The sequence below is a fragment of the Berghia stephanieae genome, chromosome 11 (assembly GCF_034508935.2).
Source record: "Berghia stephanieae isolate SIO BIC M18660-M18661 chromosome 11, UCSD_Bste_1.3, whole genome shotgun sequence".
In the NCBI taxonomy this organism is placed as follows: Eukaryota; Metazoa; Mollusca; class Gastropoda; order Nudibranchia; family Aeolidiidae; genus Berghia; species Berghia stephanieae.
The window spans coordinates 7,395,499-7,415,299 of NC_088370.1; the positions used below are offsets into that span (position 1 = coordinate 7,395,499).

The 19,801-nt window shown below is 36.2% G+C and overlaps 1 protein-coding gene across 1 annotated transcript; it reads left to right on the top strand.

Moving 5' to 3' along the window:
• The first annotated feature begins 11,744 nt into the window (after positions 1-11,744).
• Positions 11,745-17,176, top strand: LOC144956891 (fibrinogen-like protein 1). The gene has a single exon (XM_078887699.1). The coding sequence runs from the start codon at positions 11,760-11,762 to the stop codon at positions 12,789-12,791; it is 1,032 nt and encodes a 343-aa protein (XP_078743825.1). The 5' UTR covers positions 11,745-11,759; the 3' UTR covers positions 12,792-17,176.
• The last annotated feature ends 2,625 nt before the right edge of the window (positions 17,177-19,801 follow it).

The following is a 19,801-nucleotide window of genomic DNA, read 5'->3' on the forward strand; positions in this document are numbered from 1 at the left end:
TTCGCTCACGAAGTGCCCAAATTCGCGGCAAAATATGGGACGAAGCGGTTTCGTATATGCTATTTAAAAAAAATTAATTACGACGCTGTTTATCGATGAATATGACTGAAAGTTGGCAGACAGTTAGAAAAAAGGTCATTTCAGATTATGTCAAGCGACTAACCCGTGCGATTACCAGGGCTCTGATTCATGGACCGAGACTATGGTAGTCTCAGAATATAGCCGTCTGAGACTTTGTAGTCTAAGACTTTGGGAAGTCCGAGACTACGGAAAGTAAGCTATTCATGGAGTCAGACTTCGTCCCTGACTATCAAGTCTCTGACTACGCTTACGAAGTCTCAGACTACAGAGGTCAATCTATTTTTAACTGGGGCTTCCTCGGAAACGTATCACAAAACGTCATAGAAATGTGTTGCTTTTCCAGCTGCGCATGCGTCATACGAAGTAACACAGAAATCATATCTATTTCTTCTTCGTGTTTGTTTTGATCGGTTTTTTTTCTTTTGTTTTTTTTTTTTTTTTTTTTTTTTTGCCCCATAAATAAAAATAGTGTGAGAGAAGTTTAGGGGTGTAAAATTGTTTGAGAATGTGTGTGTGTGTGTGTAATGTTTTTAGTAAATATAAATATCGATGGCACTTAAATGATTCTTATCCACGGTGTAGCATTGTTCTAAGTAGAGAGCGGTGGGCGCTGCCTGAAGCATGGGGTCCCGAAAATACTAAAGAAAGAGTGATGATGGAGAGGAATCGATGGAAACAATACAGACAATGGGCGTTTCGGGTACAAACTCTTCGTCGGCACAACAATAAACAAATACACGTTGAAAACAAATAAGATGAAATGCAGTATAAATTGCATCGTCTGTACTCAACGATGGTTGGAGTGTGAACGAATCGTTAGCGTGGTGTGATAGAAATGATAAGGCCAATGAGAGACGTGAAATTTCTAGAAAATAATGGACGATAAAAAACATAATAGAAATGTAATAGTAGTCGTAGTAGTAGTAGTAGTAGTAGTAGTAGTAGTAGTAGTAGTAGTAGTAGTAGTAGTAGTAGTAGTAGTAGTAGTAGTTGTAGTACCAGAAGTAATAGTAGTAGTAGTTGATAGTATTGATAGTAGTCGTTAGTAGTAGTAGTAGTAGTAGTATAGTAGTATAGTAGTAGTAGTTAGTAGTAGTAGTAGTATAGTAGTGTAGTAGTAGCAGCAGCAGTAGTAGTTTTTGTTGTTGTAGTAGTAGAAGTAGTATGTAGTAGTAGTTGTATAGTAGTTAGTAGTAGTAGTAGTAGTAGTAGTAGTAGTAGTAGTAGTAGTAGTAGTATAATAGTATAGTAGTAGTTTAGTAGTAGTAGTATGTAGTAGTAGTAGTAGTAGTTGTTGTAATAGTAGTATAGTAGTTAGTATTAGTAGTAGTAGTTGTAGTATAGAAGTAGTATAGTAGTAGTTGATAGTTGATAGTATAGTAGTAGTTTATTGTAGTAGTAGTAGTAGTAGTAGTAGTATAGTATATAGTAGTAGTAGTAGTAGTATGATAGTATGTAGTAGTAGTGTGTAGTAGTTGTATAGTAGTAGTATGTATTAGTAGTAGTAGTAGTAGTTGTAGTAGTAGTAGTAGTAGTATAGTAGTAGTAGTAGTAAGTAGTATAGTAGTATGTAGTAGTGATAGTAGTAGTAGGTAGTATGTATAGTAGTAGAGTAGTAGTAGTAGTAGTAGTAGTAGTAGTAGTTAGTAGTATAGTAGTAGTAGTAGTAGTAGTAGTAGTAGTAGTTGTAGTAGTATAGAAGTATAGTAGTAGTGTAGTAGTGATAGTAGTGTAGTAGTAGTAGTAGTAGTAGTAGTAGTAGTAGTAGTAGTAGTAGGTAGTAGTAGTAGTAGTAGTAGTAGTAGTAGTAGTACAGCAGCTAGTAGTTTGTTGTTGTTGTAGTAAAGTAGTAGTAGTTATGTATAGTAGTATAGAAGTAGTAGTAGTAGTATAGTAGATAGTAGTATAGTAGTAGTAGTAGTAGTAGTAGTAAGTAGTAGTAGTAGTAGTAGTAGTAGTAGTAAGTAGTAGTTGTTGTTGTTGTAAGTAGTAGTAGTTAGTAGTATAGTAGTAGTAGTAGTAGAAGTAGTAGTAGATAGTGATAGTAGTGTAGTAGTATGTAGTAGTGATTGTATGATAGTATAGTAGTAGTATAGTAGTAGTAGTAGTAGTAGTAGTAGTTGTATAGTAGTAGTATGTAGTAGTTTGTAAGTAGTAGTATAGTAGTAGTATAGTAGTAGTATGTGTTGTAGTTAAGTAAGAAGTAGTAGTAGTAGTAAGTAGTAAGTAGTAGTAGTAGTAGTAGTATAGTATTAGTGAGTAGTAGTTATGTAGTAGTATAGTAGTAGTAGTATGTTAGTTAGTTAGTAGTAGATAGTAGTAGTAGTAGTGTTAGTATTAGTAGTAAGTAGTTAGTAGTATATAGATAGTAGTAGTAGTAGTAGTAGTAGTAGTAGTGATAGTAGTAGTAGTAGTGATTGTAGTGATTGTAGTAGTAGAAGTAGTAGTAGTAGTTTGTAGTAGTAGTAGTAGTGTAGTAGTAGTAGTAGTAAGTAGTAGTAGTAGTAGTAGTAGTTAGTATGTAGTAGTTAGTAGTTGTGTAAGTAGTAGTAAGTGTGTAGTAGTATTATAGTATTAGTAGTAGTAGTAGTAGTAGTAGTAGTAGTAGATAGTAGAGTAGTAGTAGTAGTAAGTAGTAGTAGTAGTAGTGAGTAGTTATAGTAGGATAGTAGTGTAGTAGTAGTAGTAGTTGTATAGTAGTGATAGTAATAGTAGTAGTGTAGTAGTAGTAGTAGTATAGTAGTAGTAGTAGTAGTAGTATAGTAATAGTAGTTGTAGTAGTAGTAGAGTAGTAGTGTAGTATAGTAGTAGTGAGTAGTAGTAGTAGTTAGTAGTTAGTAGTAGATAGTAGTAGTAGTAGTAGTATAGTAGTATGTAGTATGTGTATAGTTAGTAGTAGATAGTAGTAGTTGTTGTAGTAGTAGTAGTAGTGTAGTATAGTATAGTAGTTAGTTAGTAGAATAGTAGTAGTAGTAGTAGTAGTAGTAGTAGTATAGTGTAGTTATAGTAGTGTAGTAGTAGTAGTATGTAGTAGTAGATAGTAGTAGTAGTAGTAGTAGTAGTAGTAGTAGTAGTAGTAGTAGTAGTAGTAGTGATAGTAGTAGTAGTAGTATAGTATAGTATATAGTAGTTAGTATAGTAGTTGTAGTAGTATAGTAGTATAGTAGTAGTAGTTAGTAGTGTAGTATAGTTAGTAGTGTAGTAGTAGTAGTAGTAGTATAGTAGTAGTAGTAGTAGTAGTAAGTAGTGAGTAGTTAGTAGTAGTAGGTAGTAGTAGTAGTAGTAGTAGTAGTATAGTAGTAGTAGTAGTAGTATGTAGTAGTTAGTTGTTAGTAGTGAGTAGTAGTAGTTAGTATAGTAGTGTAGTAGTAGTAGTTATGTAGTAGTAGTAGTAGTAGTAGTAGTAGTAGTAGTAGTATAGTAGTAGTAGTAGTAGTAGTAGTAGTAGTAGTAGTAGTAGTAGTTGTTAGTTGTTAGTAGTAGTAGATAGATAGTAGTAGTGTTAGTAGTATGTAATAGTAGTTAGTAGTAGTAGATAGTAGTATAGTAGTAGTATAGTTAGTTGATAGTAGTGATAGTAGTTGTAGTAGTTATTGTAGTAGTAGTAGTAGTAGTAGTAGTAGTAGTAGTAGTAGTAGTAGTTGATAGTAGTGATAGTAGTAGTAGTGGTAGTAGTAGTAGTAGTAGTAGTAGTAGTAGTAGTAGTAGTAGTAGTAGTAGTAGTAAGTTGCTATGAAACAGTATGTCTCCTTGGACAGTGTTTGGAATGGACAAGATGAATGTATGTGAGATTGTCGAATCTTCGAGAAAATAAAATAAAATGAAACAAAACCAAAAAAAATAAAAATAAATAAATCAATTAATCAATCAAAATAAAATAAAAAAATGTCGGGTAGCCTCGTTCTAATCGCTGTACAAATACTTCCATCAGCGTATAGCACATATTATGATTTTGAAATTTAGTCCCAGACTACGATATTTACACCTGCTAAATCGCGGGTGTAAATATCACCCGTTTTAGTCCCTCGTTTAGTCTAAGACTTCGCGTGGTCCGGCTTCATGAATAGTTTACAACGCCTTTTAGTCTGAGACTAGGGATTTAGTCTTGGACTATCGTCGTAGTCCCGCTCCATGAATTAGAGCCCAGAAGACCGTTAAAAATATATTTTTATTCTTTGGAGTAAAATATTTCTAAAACTACCAGGCGTGTAGGTTTTGTCGCTGACAAGGTAATACATGAACATTTCATCTTTTTGGCTGTAAAATTTCATATGAATATGACGAGTACTTTTCCCGTATTTTACAAAACACCATCCTAATTTGCTCTTCATTCGTAAAAGACAAAGCCATTTTGCCCCCCCTACAGCCCGGATCACAAGTTCAAAACGATTTTGCACCAAACTGAGTGGCTGAGCGGATCGTGGCAAAGCGCTTTCTGATTTGTTGACCTCGTTTTCAAGTTCATGACTAGTCAAAATGTCTCCGCTGTCTCACTAGCAGAGGGGTGTTTATCGTCTGCCATTGCGTTTGGGTTCAATAAACAGCTGACATTTTGACTGTTTAATTTACCAGAATTTAAGAACTTATAATGTTAAAAGTTTTCTATTGCAATATAATCTACCATCTCAGCATGGGTTTAATTATTGTGTTCCAAGTCACGTTCCATCAGTAACCTTTGTCCTCTTGTCCAATTTCTCTTTTCCTTCTATATTTCTTTCGTTATGTACGCAATCTCCCCCCTCTCTCTCTCTCTCTCTCTCTGCATGTGTGTGTGTGTGATATACTCATTTCTTAATATATTTCTGTGTGTGTGTTATACTAATTTCTCTCTCTCTCTCTCTCTCTCTCTCTCTCTCTCTCTCTCTCTGTGTTATATACCATCCAGCTCTATAATTAAATAAGTTAGAACTCTTCTAATGTTTTCATCATATTCTCTATCAAATTTGCCATAAAATTGCCAAATTTCAATCTTTTAATCCACTTATTACGCAAGATACAACAATGGTCGAAAAAAATGCCGAAAAAGCGTCCCATATTTTGGCGTTTTTTTCCTCTATGCAGGTCATCCAAATAAATGACACATTTGAAACTGCATAACTTGTTTTTTTATGAATGGATTTTCAAAATTCAAAAACATGTTTACTCAGTGGAGATAGGGCTTTGATTTCAGACAAATATTTTCCTCAAAAAGAGAAAAAAACATTTTTCATAGTCATTGCTACGTAATGATAAACATGTTTGCTGAGAGCAGGATTGTGTTCGACTTGAAAAGGCTGTTTTCTCCAATTTCTTTATATCAATAGGACTTCGGTAGTTGGCCGTTTCTTCACAATACAATCTATCGATATTCGACATGTTCTGAAAGAAAATTCGATGCTCCAATCATTGATTTTTTTGGAGGTAATATAGACCAGCCTAGTAATATGAAAAATTCGTGGGGTCTCTATTGTGCATTGTGTCACATACCTTTACCTTTACCGATGTTCCATGTCGGACACGACGTTGGAGATCATGGTTCGCCAGCTCTCTCTTTCATCTGCGAGTTTCTCACATTGATTTATGGGGCTTCCTACGTTCGCTGCGACATTTCCAAGCCAGCTTGTCCTTCTTCGTCCTCGACCACGCTTGCCTTCTATTTTTCCCTCTGCAATGGTCTTCTGTAGTGAGTCGTGCCTTCTGATGTGGCCGACATATCGGGTTATCCTCTTTCTAATAGTTGAAATGATCGTTGTTGATGTTATTCCTAAAGTTTGGAGTACTTGGTGATTTGTTTTCTTTTCCTTCCAGGATACCCTGGCAATTCTTCTATAGGTCCACATCTCAAATGCTCTGAGTTTCTTTTCTAGTGTCTTTGTAGGAGACCATGTTTCACATCCCTAAAGTAGTGTTGACCAAATGTAGCATTTTGCCAGACGTGTTTTTGTGGTAAGTGATAGGTCGTGGGATGTGATTGTGTCACATACGACATGAAAATTTCTTTTCAGTCTTAGACAATGGGTAAAATATAATCAATGCTGTTAAAGATCTGAACAAGTGTGTATGAAAGGGATCCAACAACAACAGCAAGATTTAACATGTAGGACGTGACGTGATTGTCAGATTTTTTCCCTTGTCAGGCACCTTTCATTCACAATCGCTCAGATTGTTATCTTACACCAGTGATAGCTCCCTGGTTTCACAATCATTGCTGTTAGAGGCCTGAATAGTGTAAAGAATCGATGAGGTTAAATTTCATCTTCAGAAACCAATGACGACATGTTTTAAGTTTGAGCTTGAGCTTTGAGCTTTTTTTATATAGCGCAATATCCACCAAACGTGCTCAAAGCGCTTTACGGGGGCCCCTGACCAACAGCAACACTTAACATTTAGAACGAAACATGACGCCTGTTAGAAGATATTGTATTTTTTTCCGACAGAGACAACGCTGTTGACGCCAGGTACTCATTTTACACCTGAGTACGGCAAGAGTATGTGAGTAAAGAGCCTTTTCCAAGGACTCAACTATGCGCTCGAATCCAAGACCTTCCGATCCGAAAGCGAGTGTCATACCACAAGACCACATAGCCGCACTGTTACCTAGTTTACCATTGATCAACAGTCAAGACGATAAACAAAATACAAAATAAAGAATGTATATATTAACAAAATAAAAATAAATGAAGCGAGTAGAAAAGTGCCAGAATATTCTAATTAATGGCAAATCCGATTATTCATGGCGGCCATTTTTTGAAATTCAATTTTTGAATGGAACCACCAGAGATACAAGTTGGTTCCCTCGATTTTTGAATTCAGCATTCTCAGGACACCCGGGGTGCAATTCTTCATGCTTCTATCCGGAAGTGCACAATATGACTTTAAAACGTTATACAGCCGCCCCCCCCCCTGCCCCTAGTAGAAGACAATAGCAACGCGACCCTCTCTAGGCCAGGCGGAGTTGTCGTAATAGTAGGGTAGTGGGTTTTGTCACTGGTTTTATGACTTTGAAATATAAAGATATTTTCAACCACAATTGGACTAATTATATTACAAAAGGTCCCCACAAAGTATAGTTTTAAATTATTAAACAATTCTGCTGATTAAATTAAATTATAATTTTATTTTAAACAATTAAGAAAATGTCAAAAATAAAATAAAGAGGTTTTGACAATCAAAACGTACCTATTCAATAACATGTAAAGACAATACAATGCATACAAACAAATATTGTCTTGTAGTCGTCTCGGGTTTGCTCCTCTGTAATCTTGTAGCAGCGTTGCTCTGACTTTTCGTGAAGATGTGTAGTGTGGATATTTCTTCACTCTGTACCTATCACGGCCCAACAAATATTGAGATATTGAGAACAACCGTGCTACTCAAACTTGTTTTACGTACAAGACTTAGCACTATCGTTTTGGATCTGGATAGAGATTTGACCGACTCAATTTTTAACGGGCACCTTTTTATTATCACACTGTTTTATGGAGATGTGATATTACGGCATACGTCGCCTGTTAATTCGTCACCGAACCGACCAGCCTTTGATATTTCTATAACACAGTGTTTGGTCTCCTGTGTTATGTTTAGTTTGTTACTGAACCGGCCTGTATAACACAATTTCGGCCTTCTCTGTGTTATACTATATTGGGACTTATACATAGTAACAGATTTGCCTTCTCTGTATTATGATTTTATTGATCTCTTTTTTGATCAGACGGACATTGCATATATTTTCCTTCTTTATGCAATGATATTTTGGTCACCCGTTTACGGACTTGCACAGTACAGTAACCTGCACTATGCCTTATTATTTTTCGGCCCCGAACGTTTTTTATACAATCAACTCTGCACTTTGCGATAGACTAGCGTCCTATCCAGAGGATAGCAAGCTTTTGTTATTTTCCCTTTCACGCTATAGAACCCGGGATAAACTCAGCATCCATGGGCCAAATGGTGCTGAAGGACCCAGACAAAAAAACTCGAAATTTTGTGTCGACAAACAATTACGATTACGACATATTGCTCCAACTTGTAAATGTGTCTCGTTGAAAACAACATTCCGTTTCTCATGATGCTCAATGGGAGAGACCTATATTTAGGATTTTGTCCAACCGAGTTATCGGTCACATGATTTGTTGCTGTTAAACGATTGGATATTTCTTAATACATGTTAATACTCTGCTTTGTTTATGACAGTTGTAAACACATGTGTCAAGCTGAAGAAATATGAACTTTTGTGATGTTAAATATTCAAAAGCTGTGAACACTTTTCACCATGTGAATCACTTTGAGCACATTTTGTCATGTGACCAATGACTCGAGTACATAGAAAGATAATAGAGATCATCCCAATTCAACGATGTCATGGGGCCTCTAAGATCTAATGGTAAGCCACTGTATTAACCTAGTATCACGGTGGAATGAACAAGATGGAGAAAATTGGTGTTAAAGTAAAAAGGGCAAGAATCATAATATAAAAGTGTTTTGAAATCAAAGAAAGACAACTAAGTTATACTAGATAAAAATTACAGTCCGAACTTCGAAGCACTTCGAATAAACAAGACTCTAAATGACGTGCGATATGGCTTTCGGGAGAAAGGATGAACCCAGAAAACTACAGACCTGCGCCTCTTAAGTCAATATCATGCTTACTACTAGAACATATAATTCACAGCAACACCATGAAGCACTTCGAACAAACAAGACTCTAAATGACGTGCAACATGATTATCGGCGATATCGGTCATGCGAATCACAATTAATTACAATCTGCACCGGCTTCGTAAAAACCTTAAATTTAGATTGCTAAACCGAGGCTATCCTGTTCGATTTTAGAAAGGCATTCGACAACGTATATCACAAAAGACTAATGAGAAAAACTCAATCACTATGGGATTTCAGGCAATTTATATTCATGGGTTAAATCATTTATCACATGCCGCACAGAGAAAGTGATGGTTGAAAACAAAATATCGTCACCAATGCAAGTGCTACAAGGAGCTCCACAAGGGACAGTACTCGGACCATTACTTTTTCTTGTTTATATCAACGATATGCCAGAACGAACATCCACAGGCTCAAAGAATCGGTGTTTTGAGGATGACAGTCTATTATATCGACAAAAAAAATCGGAGAAGATGGAGTCATTCTACAACAGGACCTCGCAAACTTACAAGAATGGGAGGCGAGTGGAAAATGAAGTTCCATCCCAAATAAAGTCAAGTCATCCGAATAACCAATAAAAAGAGGATAATTGACATTGACTACACAATCCACTATGAAAACGTGAAACTGCAACAAAGGCTGGTTACCTCGGATAACAATAGACCACAAGTTGATATGGAACCCACATATTGAAAAGATATGCAACAAAGCCAACAACATCCTTAGCTTTCTACGTCGGAACTTATCATCATGTCCCACAAGAGTGTATTTGTAAGATCTGTTTTAGAATACTGCAGTAGCATATGGGACCCGATCACATCACATCGATCAATAAAATAGAAATGATACAAAGAGGGGGCCTGTCGATTTGTCTGTAATGACCACAACCGACAACACAGTGTAAACGCCATGACGGATCATTAACACTGGACTGAAAATGTCAGTACAACCAATAACCCGACAATAAAATTGTATAGTTTCCTTGACCACTTAAATACCGATAGATAGATTGAGGCTGCCAAGATTTTGTAATTTGTAATGGTCTCTGGTCAATAGATTCCGATACCCGACAATATTTGGATAACATTGCATATACTGTGCTTTCAAAAAACAACGACATTCATTGTCCGTTTTATTCTGGAATGTTTAAACCATAATCTTTGGGTGGGGATCCTGACCTCCCATAGCGGGCAGGGAGGTACATACTGTGTCTTCTATCCCCTAATATCTGTTTTCCAACATGCTTTCTATCTTTGTCTTGAAAGGAGATTACTTGGTTTTTTCCTGGCCCTAGTCGGAGTCCTGGCTGGGAGGGAAACAGTCAAATGCATAGTTTTTGTTTTGGGAGATGACATTTTTTTCCTTGTAAATCATCTCTCTGTTATGTATTATTGTATGTGTTATTTTAAATGTATAATGTAAGTATTTGAGTGTGTTCCTCTTTGTTGGATTTTGTGCTTGTGTCCGGATAAGACTTATAGGTGATCTCAAACTAAGCACATTGGTGGTATGCTCTTGGAATTTAAATCTAATCCCTATTTGTTCCCAGTTTCCCTTTGTCTTACTTTCTCTTGAGTGCTTTAATTGTAATTCTAGAACTTTTTACTGTCCCATTTTCTTCCTTTTTACTGGCGCTGATATAACCTAAATGTGTTGCAAGCGCCGTAAAACCCTTAAAAACAAAAACAAACCATAATCTGATATATCAATCAACGTGTTATCATTTGCAGGTCTGATAACCCAAATTGTTATGGTCCCATTGCTGAAATGGAAATACTCTCAAAACCTACGCAAAATATTCTCCATTTCAACAATATTAAATCGAGCCCCATCATTGTATCTGTCTATACAGGCAGGTTTACCTGCCAATGTGTACAGCCAATATCAATCATCACATTTTGTAAGTGAAACGTTGGGTGGGGATCCTGACCTCCCATAGTGGGCAGGGAGGTACATGCTGTGTCTTCTATCCCCCCATACCCGTTTTCCAATTGTTTCCTGCCATTGTCTTGGAATGAGATTACATAGTTTTGTCCTGGTCCTTGCCGGAGTTCCTTGGCTGAGAGGGAAACAGTCGAATGCATAGTTATAGTTTGGGAGATTATATTTTTTTCCTTGTAAATCATCTCTCTGTTATGCATTGTGTTATGTTTAGTTTACATATTATATTATATGATTGGTAAACATTCGAGTGTATTCCTCTTAGTTGGGACACGTGCTTGTGTCTGGATGAGACTTTTAGGTGATCTCAAACTAAGTACTTGGACGGTGAGTTCTTGGAATCTACATCTGTTTCCTATTTGAACCAATTCCCCTTTGTCTCACCTTTTCTTTTGTGCTTTAATTGTAATTCTAGAACTTTTTACTATCCCATTTTCTTCCTTTTTACTGGCGCTGATATGACCTTAATGTGTTACAAGCGCCGTAAGACCCTTAAAAACAAAAAAAAAAAACAAAAAAAACAAAACAAAACAAAACAAAAACATCAGTGAAACGAGGGCAAAAGAAAATCTCATTTCATACTCAATGTTATCCCTGAATGTTTTCAAAGAATAACTGTTGATCAAAAGAGTTTCATTAAAAACTATTTTCAGCTGACGTAAATGAAGCAAAAATGACATGTCCACGATATCATGCTCTCCTCGAATCGATCGTCGAAAATGAGAAAGATCTCGGGATTTAACACAAAAAGCTATTATTCATTTTGGTTTATCTCTCATAGATGAACATGATGCGAGGAGAGCAAAAACACGACGTCCAAACAATCAAGAAAAGACAGGTATCGAACGAGTAACATACAATTTTCCTCTGTTAAGGAAAATCCATTAGCCAATCAAAATCGTCAACGTGTCTGCGCAATGCCGCTTCAACGAAAGCACCGTTAGTTGACACGTTAGCAAACATTTGATATATATTTAACAGAGCCTCCTGTCTGTTATTGGTGATAAGAGAATCCATCTCGAACTTCTGGATTACAGTGCTAGAATAACATTGGAAACATGCAGTTTAGGTCAGCCCTCTTTTTGATTTCGTTGTTTATGATAAGGTGCTGGTCACTCCATTTTAGTCCACTATCAAGGTTTGATATGACGTCTATCTGCGATGTTGATCAAAGGATTACTGAAGGGTGCTCGAGAGAGGAGTCTAAAACTCCATTGTTGCGTTGTTTGGATGAATGCGGGAAACACACCTCTTGTATTGGTGCCAGCTTCATAACACATGAAAGAAAATGTTTTATTCATGATGATTGCCCTGCCATTCCCGTTTGTTCCAAGCCATCTCCAAACCACGAATTCTACGCTAGGAAATGTGTTTATGGAGTTTGGAATGTCACTACACTGTCATGTGACTGTGAGTTTCATACGTTTGGGGATAGGTGTGAAAAAGTACATGAGAAATGTAGCGATTTACCGCTTGCTGGTTATCCTGGTGGTAGTTATCGATTGTTAGTCGACCCAAACCAAGATGGCAATTTGCATATAATACATTGTGCCACTTTAGATAATGACTACTCTGCAATTGGAGTTCTGATTAACAAAGGTGGGTTAAACTTTAATCGCACTTGGAGGCAATATGAGGATGGATTTGAAGACGATGATGAGTATTGGATTGGTCTCAAAACGTGGCATGTTTTAAGCACTATCTCAGGTTATGACACTATGGTGTTCGTCCTCCTTTTCTCCAACTCTGCTGTAGAATATCGATATCATACTAACTTTGTTGTTGGTGATGAGGCAAGTGACTATTCATTCTCATTTGTCTATTCTGATACCAATTATCTCAAAGATTCCCCAAGTGACTTCAGAGTGGGTAACTGTATGGGTGTTGTTGAACACGTGTCCTTCTCTACATGGGACAAAGACAACGATGAAAACTCAACCATCAACTGTGCTTCTCATGTTGGCAATGGTTGGTGGCACCCTAAAGACTGCAACAATCCGTGTAACTTTCTGAGCTGGGCAATTGATGACTGGGCAAACACACCGAGTCACCAACGATTATCATTCGACATGCCTAAATTCAAAACTATAGCGTCAAATGTAGACTCTCTGAGTATATATTTGGACTAAGTTCCAAGTGTCCAAGAGTAAATATGTACACATCTGGGTATCAAATCTTTTACAATATAATGATTCTAAACATTAGTCTCAAATCTTATCGCGAGTTGCGTGCAAATGAATAAATACAATTTCTATGGCGCGAATCTCTGCCTCACGTAGATCAGTGGTGATTTACATGACATAAATGATATGATTATTTTAAGAAAACTAAATGTTAACTTTTGAGACTTTAACAGACAGTTTAACTAAAATATTCTATCTTTAGACTCGAGGCATTCAATAGTATGAACGCTTCTGGTAAATTCTATCTTTAGACGTGAAGCACTCACTAGTATGAACGCTTCTGGTAAAGACCGAGAAAGAATTTCAGATTGATGGGGCCTCAAAGTTAAATGCACGTTCCGAGAATTTTTTTGGGGACTTTTTTCTTTCAAAAAGTGGTGTGTTGTGAGGAGCGGTCATGTGATGCTAAGCCATGAATACATTTGAAAATCATATAGGCCATCTTGAACTCAACTCTCATCTCGATGTAGCAGTTTCAAAGCAGGGGTAACATTTTCCCTAGTAGTTCTCCTAGTGATGATTCTAGCAGCTTTGCTTGGAAGTTTTATGAATGTTCATCGTCAATGTTGACTTTGGCAGACAAGAAAGTAGAGAATTACGGTAATCAATTCTGCTGGTTACAAGGGCGTGCCTGGGTGGTTCCTGACCTCCCATAGTGGGCAGGAAGGTACTTACTATGTCTTCTATCCCCCTTTCCAACATGCTTTATGCCTTTTTCTTGGAATGAGATTATTTGGTTTTGTCCTGACCCTGGCCGGATACCCTGGCTGAGAGAGAAACAGTGAAATGTATAGTTAGTTTAGGGAGATGATATTTTTTTTACCTTGTAAATCATCTCTGTGCTTTGCACTGTATCATGTTTTGTTTACATATTAGTTATAATTTGTAAACATATGAGCGCATCCCTCTTAGTGGGGACCTGTGCTTGTGTCTGGTTGAGACTTTTAGGAGATCTCAAACTCTGTACTTTGATGGTTTGTTCTTAGAATCTACATCTGTTCCCTCGTTGAACCAATTCCCTTTTGTCTTACTTTTTCCTGAGTGCTTTAATTGTAAGTCTAGAACTTTTTACTATCTCATTTTCTTCCTTTTTACTGGCGCTGATATGACCTTAACGTGTTGCATGCGCCGTAAAACCCTTAAAAAAAACAACCAACAACCAAGTGCGTGCACTTTCAGTCTTGTACATTTTTCATCCATGAGGTTTCTACTTCTACTATAAATTGGTTTTCCGGATCAAGCGTATGCTATGCTAAGAGGGCTCAAATGGAAAAAATGAAACATCAAGTAATATAAAATCACTTACTACATCTTTACAATTACTTTAATCTATTTTACCATATAATTTATACTATGTAATTTTTCTCTGTCAATTTACAATATTATATACTGTATATAATTCTTAGCTTCTTACTAAATTTATTTTCCTTTATGTTGACATCAATATACCCTTTACTAGATATCTATATCTTTACAATTATATAATATGTACGCCCCTTGAAATTTATGCTATGTAACTATTCTTACTGCATCAATATTATTACACTATACCTATTACAAAGTTTTACTTTACCACATTATTTACTTATATTATATTTATGTATTTATCATTGCCGTTATTTAGCAATGACGTTCTAACGCAAATCCTTGAGCCTCGATTTCGCTCGCGAAGAGCCCAAATTCGTGACAAAATATGGGACGGGGCCGTTTCGTATATGTTATTTTAAAAAATTCATTACGAAGGTTTTTATCAATAAATATGTTTGAAATTTGGCGCACAATTATTAAAGAGGTCATTTTAGATTATGTCACAACTATGTAACAACGGCACAACTCGTGGGATTACTAAAAATCGTTAAAAACAGATAATTGGCCTTTTGAGCGAAATATTTCTAAAACTATCACGATAAGAGATTTTGTCGTGAAATAGGTTATATATCTATGCACATTTCATCTATTTATGTTTCAAATTACAAAGGAATATGGCAAGTACTTTTCACGTAATATCACAAAACATCAACCCAATTTGCGATTCAATGAGTGAGAAGAGGAGACTGCCACCCCCCCCCCCCACCCCCCATCGTTTGCCACGCAATGTGACGTCAGGGAGACATGGCTGCCAGATGGCCGGACTTCCACCTGACCAAATTCGATTTGGCATCTGCCGCGAAAGTCTGAAGACCCACCTGTCTTGCTTTAAAAAAATATATTTTCATTGTGTGACGTCATAGAGGTGTACATTTTGACAGGTCTAGCAGTTTGTCTTACTCATCAGTTGATAATTCGACTTTTTAACAATCTTTGTCCCCTTTGAAATAGACTTGTCCAATTTCTCTTTTCCTCACAGTTAATTAATACACACACACACGTTCTCTCTCTCTCTCTCTCTCTCTCTCTCTCTCTCTTAAAACAAAAACAAACAAAACAAAAAACAAACAAAAAACAAACCTATACAATGTTGAATCTGTATTTTGACTTCACGTCTATCATTGTCCTTTGCGTTGTTATAATTTTGAAAGAGCTGCTAAATTTACATTTTGCAATTTTATTATGTCCCTCTTTTGCCGCCATTCAATTCACAATTGCGCAAAATGATTGGCATAATTGAATTAACCATTTCTTAAATTTTCAAATAATTTTCAAACTTCAATCATTTCATGTATAGTTTCATATTCTTTGGGTTGATTTAATTTTTGCTGCGTCTAGAGACGAAGCAATTCTTAAGACAGTAAAGAGTACATTTGAATTTGCTGATACATTTGAATGCACATTTCTTATTGAAGGCCCTGTGTTACATTTGAATGCACCATTTATTATTGAAGGCCCTGTGTTACATTTGAACGCACCATTTACATTGAAGGCCCTGTGTTACATTTGAATGCACCATTTATTATTGAAGGCCATGTGTCAGATTTGAATGCACCCTCTACTATTGAAGGCCCTGTGTTACATTTGATGGTACCATTTATTTTTGAAGGCCCTGTGTCACATTTGAATGCACCATTCACGATTGAAGGCCCTGTGTTACATTTGATGGCACCATTTACCATTGAAGGCCCTGTGTTACATTTGAATGCACCATTCACGATTGAAGGCCCTGTGTCACATTTGAATGCACCATTCACGATTGAAGGCCCTGTGTCACATTTGAATGCACCATTCACGATTGAAGGCCACGTGTCACATTTGAATGCACCATTCACGATTGAAGGCCCTGTGTTACATTTGATGGCACCATTTACCATTGAAGGCCCTGTGTTACATTTGAATGCACCATTCACGATTGAAGGCCCACGTGTCACAGTTGAATGCACCATTCACGATTGAAGGCCCTGTGTCACATTTGAATGCACCATTCACGATTGAAGGCCCTGTGTCACATTTGAATGCACCATTCACGATTGAAGGCCACGTGTTACATTTGAATGCACCATTCACGATTGAAGGCCCTGTGTCACATTTGAATGCACCATTCACGATTGAAGGCCCTGTGTCACATTTGAATGCACCATTTATTTTTGAAGGGCATATGTTACATTTGAGTTTGCAATATGCAAATTATTTCGTGCCAGTTCATGCGTAGTGTTTCTATTTGATTTCACTCAATCTCTTATCTAATGTTTATGTCACATTTGAACTTGCAATATGCGTATTATTTAGTGCCATTTTGTGCGGAGCATTTTGATCGTTTACGCACAAAGTATGTTTTGTGCTTAAAACAACACTCTGGATGAGCACAGTTTGATTTAAAAGTCAAAATACTATCTTATCTACTTTACCACATGGCACGACTATATGAGTTGTTTTCATTCTTCAAGACAACAAAATGGCAGAAAATTGGGCAAGAAACTCATCTAAACTACAGAAAACGTGTAAAATGCGTTTGAGAAAAATTAAACATCAATACTGGACAAACTTTTAGAATACAGTATAGAAGACCATTACTATCAATGTTATACCTCAAATTTTTTTTAAGCTTTTATGCTCCTGCCTCTGTGTGTTTTTGTATGTATGCGTGTGTGTAAGGCTATGTTTGTGTGTGTGCGTGTGCATGTGCGCGCTTGTGTGTAGGGATATACGGGTGGGTGTGTGTGTGTGTTTGTGTGTAAGTAAGAGTTATATATGGGTTTTCCAAACTGTTATGTAACGCCATCTTCATTTAGATATTTATATCATTTATCATTTTGATGCTTATATGTTATCATTTTATCAATATACGTTTGTCTACCTATCTATCTCTGTATTGTATTTTAAATTTTAAACGTTGTAAACCAAATGACAAATTGCCAATTTTTTGACAATAAAGATTATTGTAGTTGTTGTCACAAAGACGATACCTTTGTATGCCTTGTTGGTCTTTACAATGCAATGCTGTTATTTTTCTTAAATTTTGTTACCATCTCCAATGGAGAGCAGAAACACATCGAATCGAACCATTGCGTCATCACTATTATATAAAAATAATATCGCAAAAGGATTTAACTTTGATTTTTTTATCTTTATATAGATGCTGTGCGCTTGGCTAAGAAGCTCGTAACATTGCCATCCGGATATATTACGAACCAACACACAAAACTATGTGTATCCTTAAACGTTTATAGTCTGGTTAAAACAGTTTAATGAGATGGCCAAAAAACCAAAACAACAACAAAAACAACAACAAAAAAGAAAAACAAAAACAAAACAAATATAATTAACAAAGACCCGAGTGACGCAATTTCATTCTATGTATATTTTGTCTTTTATCTATCAATCTCCAGGTGCCACCAAAAAAAGGGTCCAAACACGTTGCTTACGTCATCACCAACCCATTTCCAAAGAGAAAACTTAGGGTTGGAGATATTGTGTAGGTCTTTATTTCCTACTATTTGTATTTGTATTGCTAAGCTGATAGAATCTGTTGTGTGTAAAAATGAATATAACAGGTTAAAAAAAGGAGATTCATGATTCAGTACTCCTTAGTAATTTACAATTCTGAAAACAAGGAATTTCGAGCTGTTTTAACGAGATGAAATCTGGGTTATACCAAAACAAATTAAAACTAAACCATAACGATAATAAACCTTAGATCTTGCTTTCTGGAAGGCTGAGTATCCTTAAACAGGCAAATAAATCAGCTATTACTCTCGGAAACAGTACAATAGAATTTTCAATTCAAGCAAAAAACCTTGGCGCCATCATTGATAAAGATCTTTCCATGACATGCTATGTGAATAACACCATACAATCTATGTACATAGAAATGAAAATAAAATATGCAAAATTGGTCATTTAATACCAAAGCATATAGCTGAACGTGATTAATCCCCTTGTTTTATCCAAATTGGAGTATTGTAACTCCCTATGGGCAAATTTAGGTAAAGACAAAATGAGTAAACTTCAGGTTGCTCAAAATAACGCAACCAGACTCATAGTACGACATAAACACAAATTGCTATAAGATTTATACTGTTGTCTACAAATCCTTGAGCACAAACAGTCCCTCCTATATTAAAGACCTGCTAAACCTATTATATGTCCACAATAGAAACTTGAGGTCAAGCAATTATCAACCAATCCTTGTAAAATCTAATAACTTGCATAAAATATGTGAGCAATCCTTTCAATGTTCGGCCCCCCATTTTGGAACTCTCTCCCATAACACGTGAGATGCTCGGATTCGGTGACGACTTTCAAATCTAGCTTAAAGTGTTATCTTTTTACGTCATAAGTTGCTGTACTATTATCATGTTTTGTTGTTAAATTGAATTCGTATCACGTTTCCACCTATATGTAAATGTCTGGTACAGCACCTGACTGCAACGAATTATTAACAATACATGTAAATGGTGTTAAAATTACATCAATGCACTTTTTTAGAATGGCAGTATTTATGGGGTCTAAATCGCAACTTTTTGTTGGAGACGACATAATGCTGTCACGTAAGTCAGCTTCAGTTATCTTTGAAAAATGTGTTAACGAATCACCATGAAACTTGTCAAATGTTGTTTGGATCGATTCAGATGAAAGTTCTTTCCTGATGATATCCGTTTTGTCTTTAAAATATTGACCAAAGCGAGTTGGTAGATCTGCACGATCGATTAAAGATGGGAGAGCTGCTTGCGTCTGTTGTTCCAGCAGTTCTTCGTAGAATTTCTTTTTGGCCCTGAAATTGACGGCTTTCGCATCATTTCAAGCCTCGATGTAAATTTTTTGTCAACAGCATCTCTGGACTTGAGCCATTTTCGTTCTGTCCGCCTCCTGGCTAATCCAGTCAATTTCATTTCGGTATTATACCAGGGTGCTTGACGTCTCACTCTTACTGTTCTAGTTTTTAAGGGAGCATGCTTGTCCACCGTACCAACAATTGACTCACGGAGACCGTTTGCATCATGTTTATTTTAACGTTATGGTCAAGGTCTTGTTTTAAAATGTTCATGTTTATATTCTTCATATTACGAGATGTTATCATCTTTTTTTATTTCAAGCTTCACTGGGAATAAAACGCAAAACACAATTAAATGATGGTCCGAGATTAATTTATCAATATTCAAGACAGGTGAAGAGAGAGAATGTTCAATGTCTGTAATGACATGATCTATAGTGTGGCCATGGTTGTTTGTAGGACCGCTTACGAGTTGAATAGAATTGTTTGAATCAATAAGCTCCCGGAATACTTTGGTTTCATTTTTGTTAAAATCACCCATAAAAATATTATGCGTTTTGTTAATGGATTGAATAAACAAAAGTTCACCGAACTCTGATAAGAAACTAATTGTTGATATTTTGTTTTGTTGGTTTGGTGGTGGGCGGTAGATACAGTGAAACGAATTTTTTAAATTATTTGTATGAATGGCAAATCCAGCGTGGAATGATATCTTATCAAAAAACTGACAAGTTGTAAATAATTGCAATTCCACCTCCTTTCCTCCCAATGCGTGGAAATGATTTAATACAAAAGTGTAATTGATTTCAGA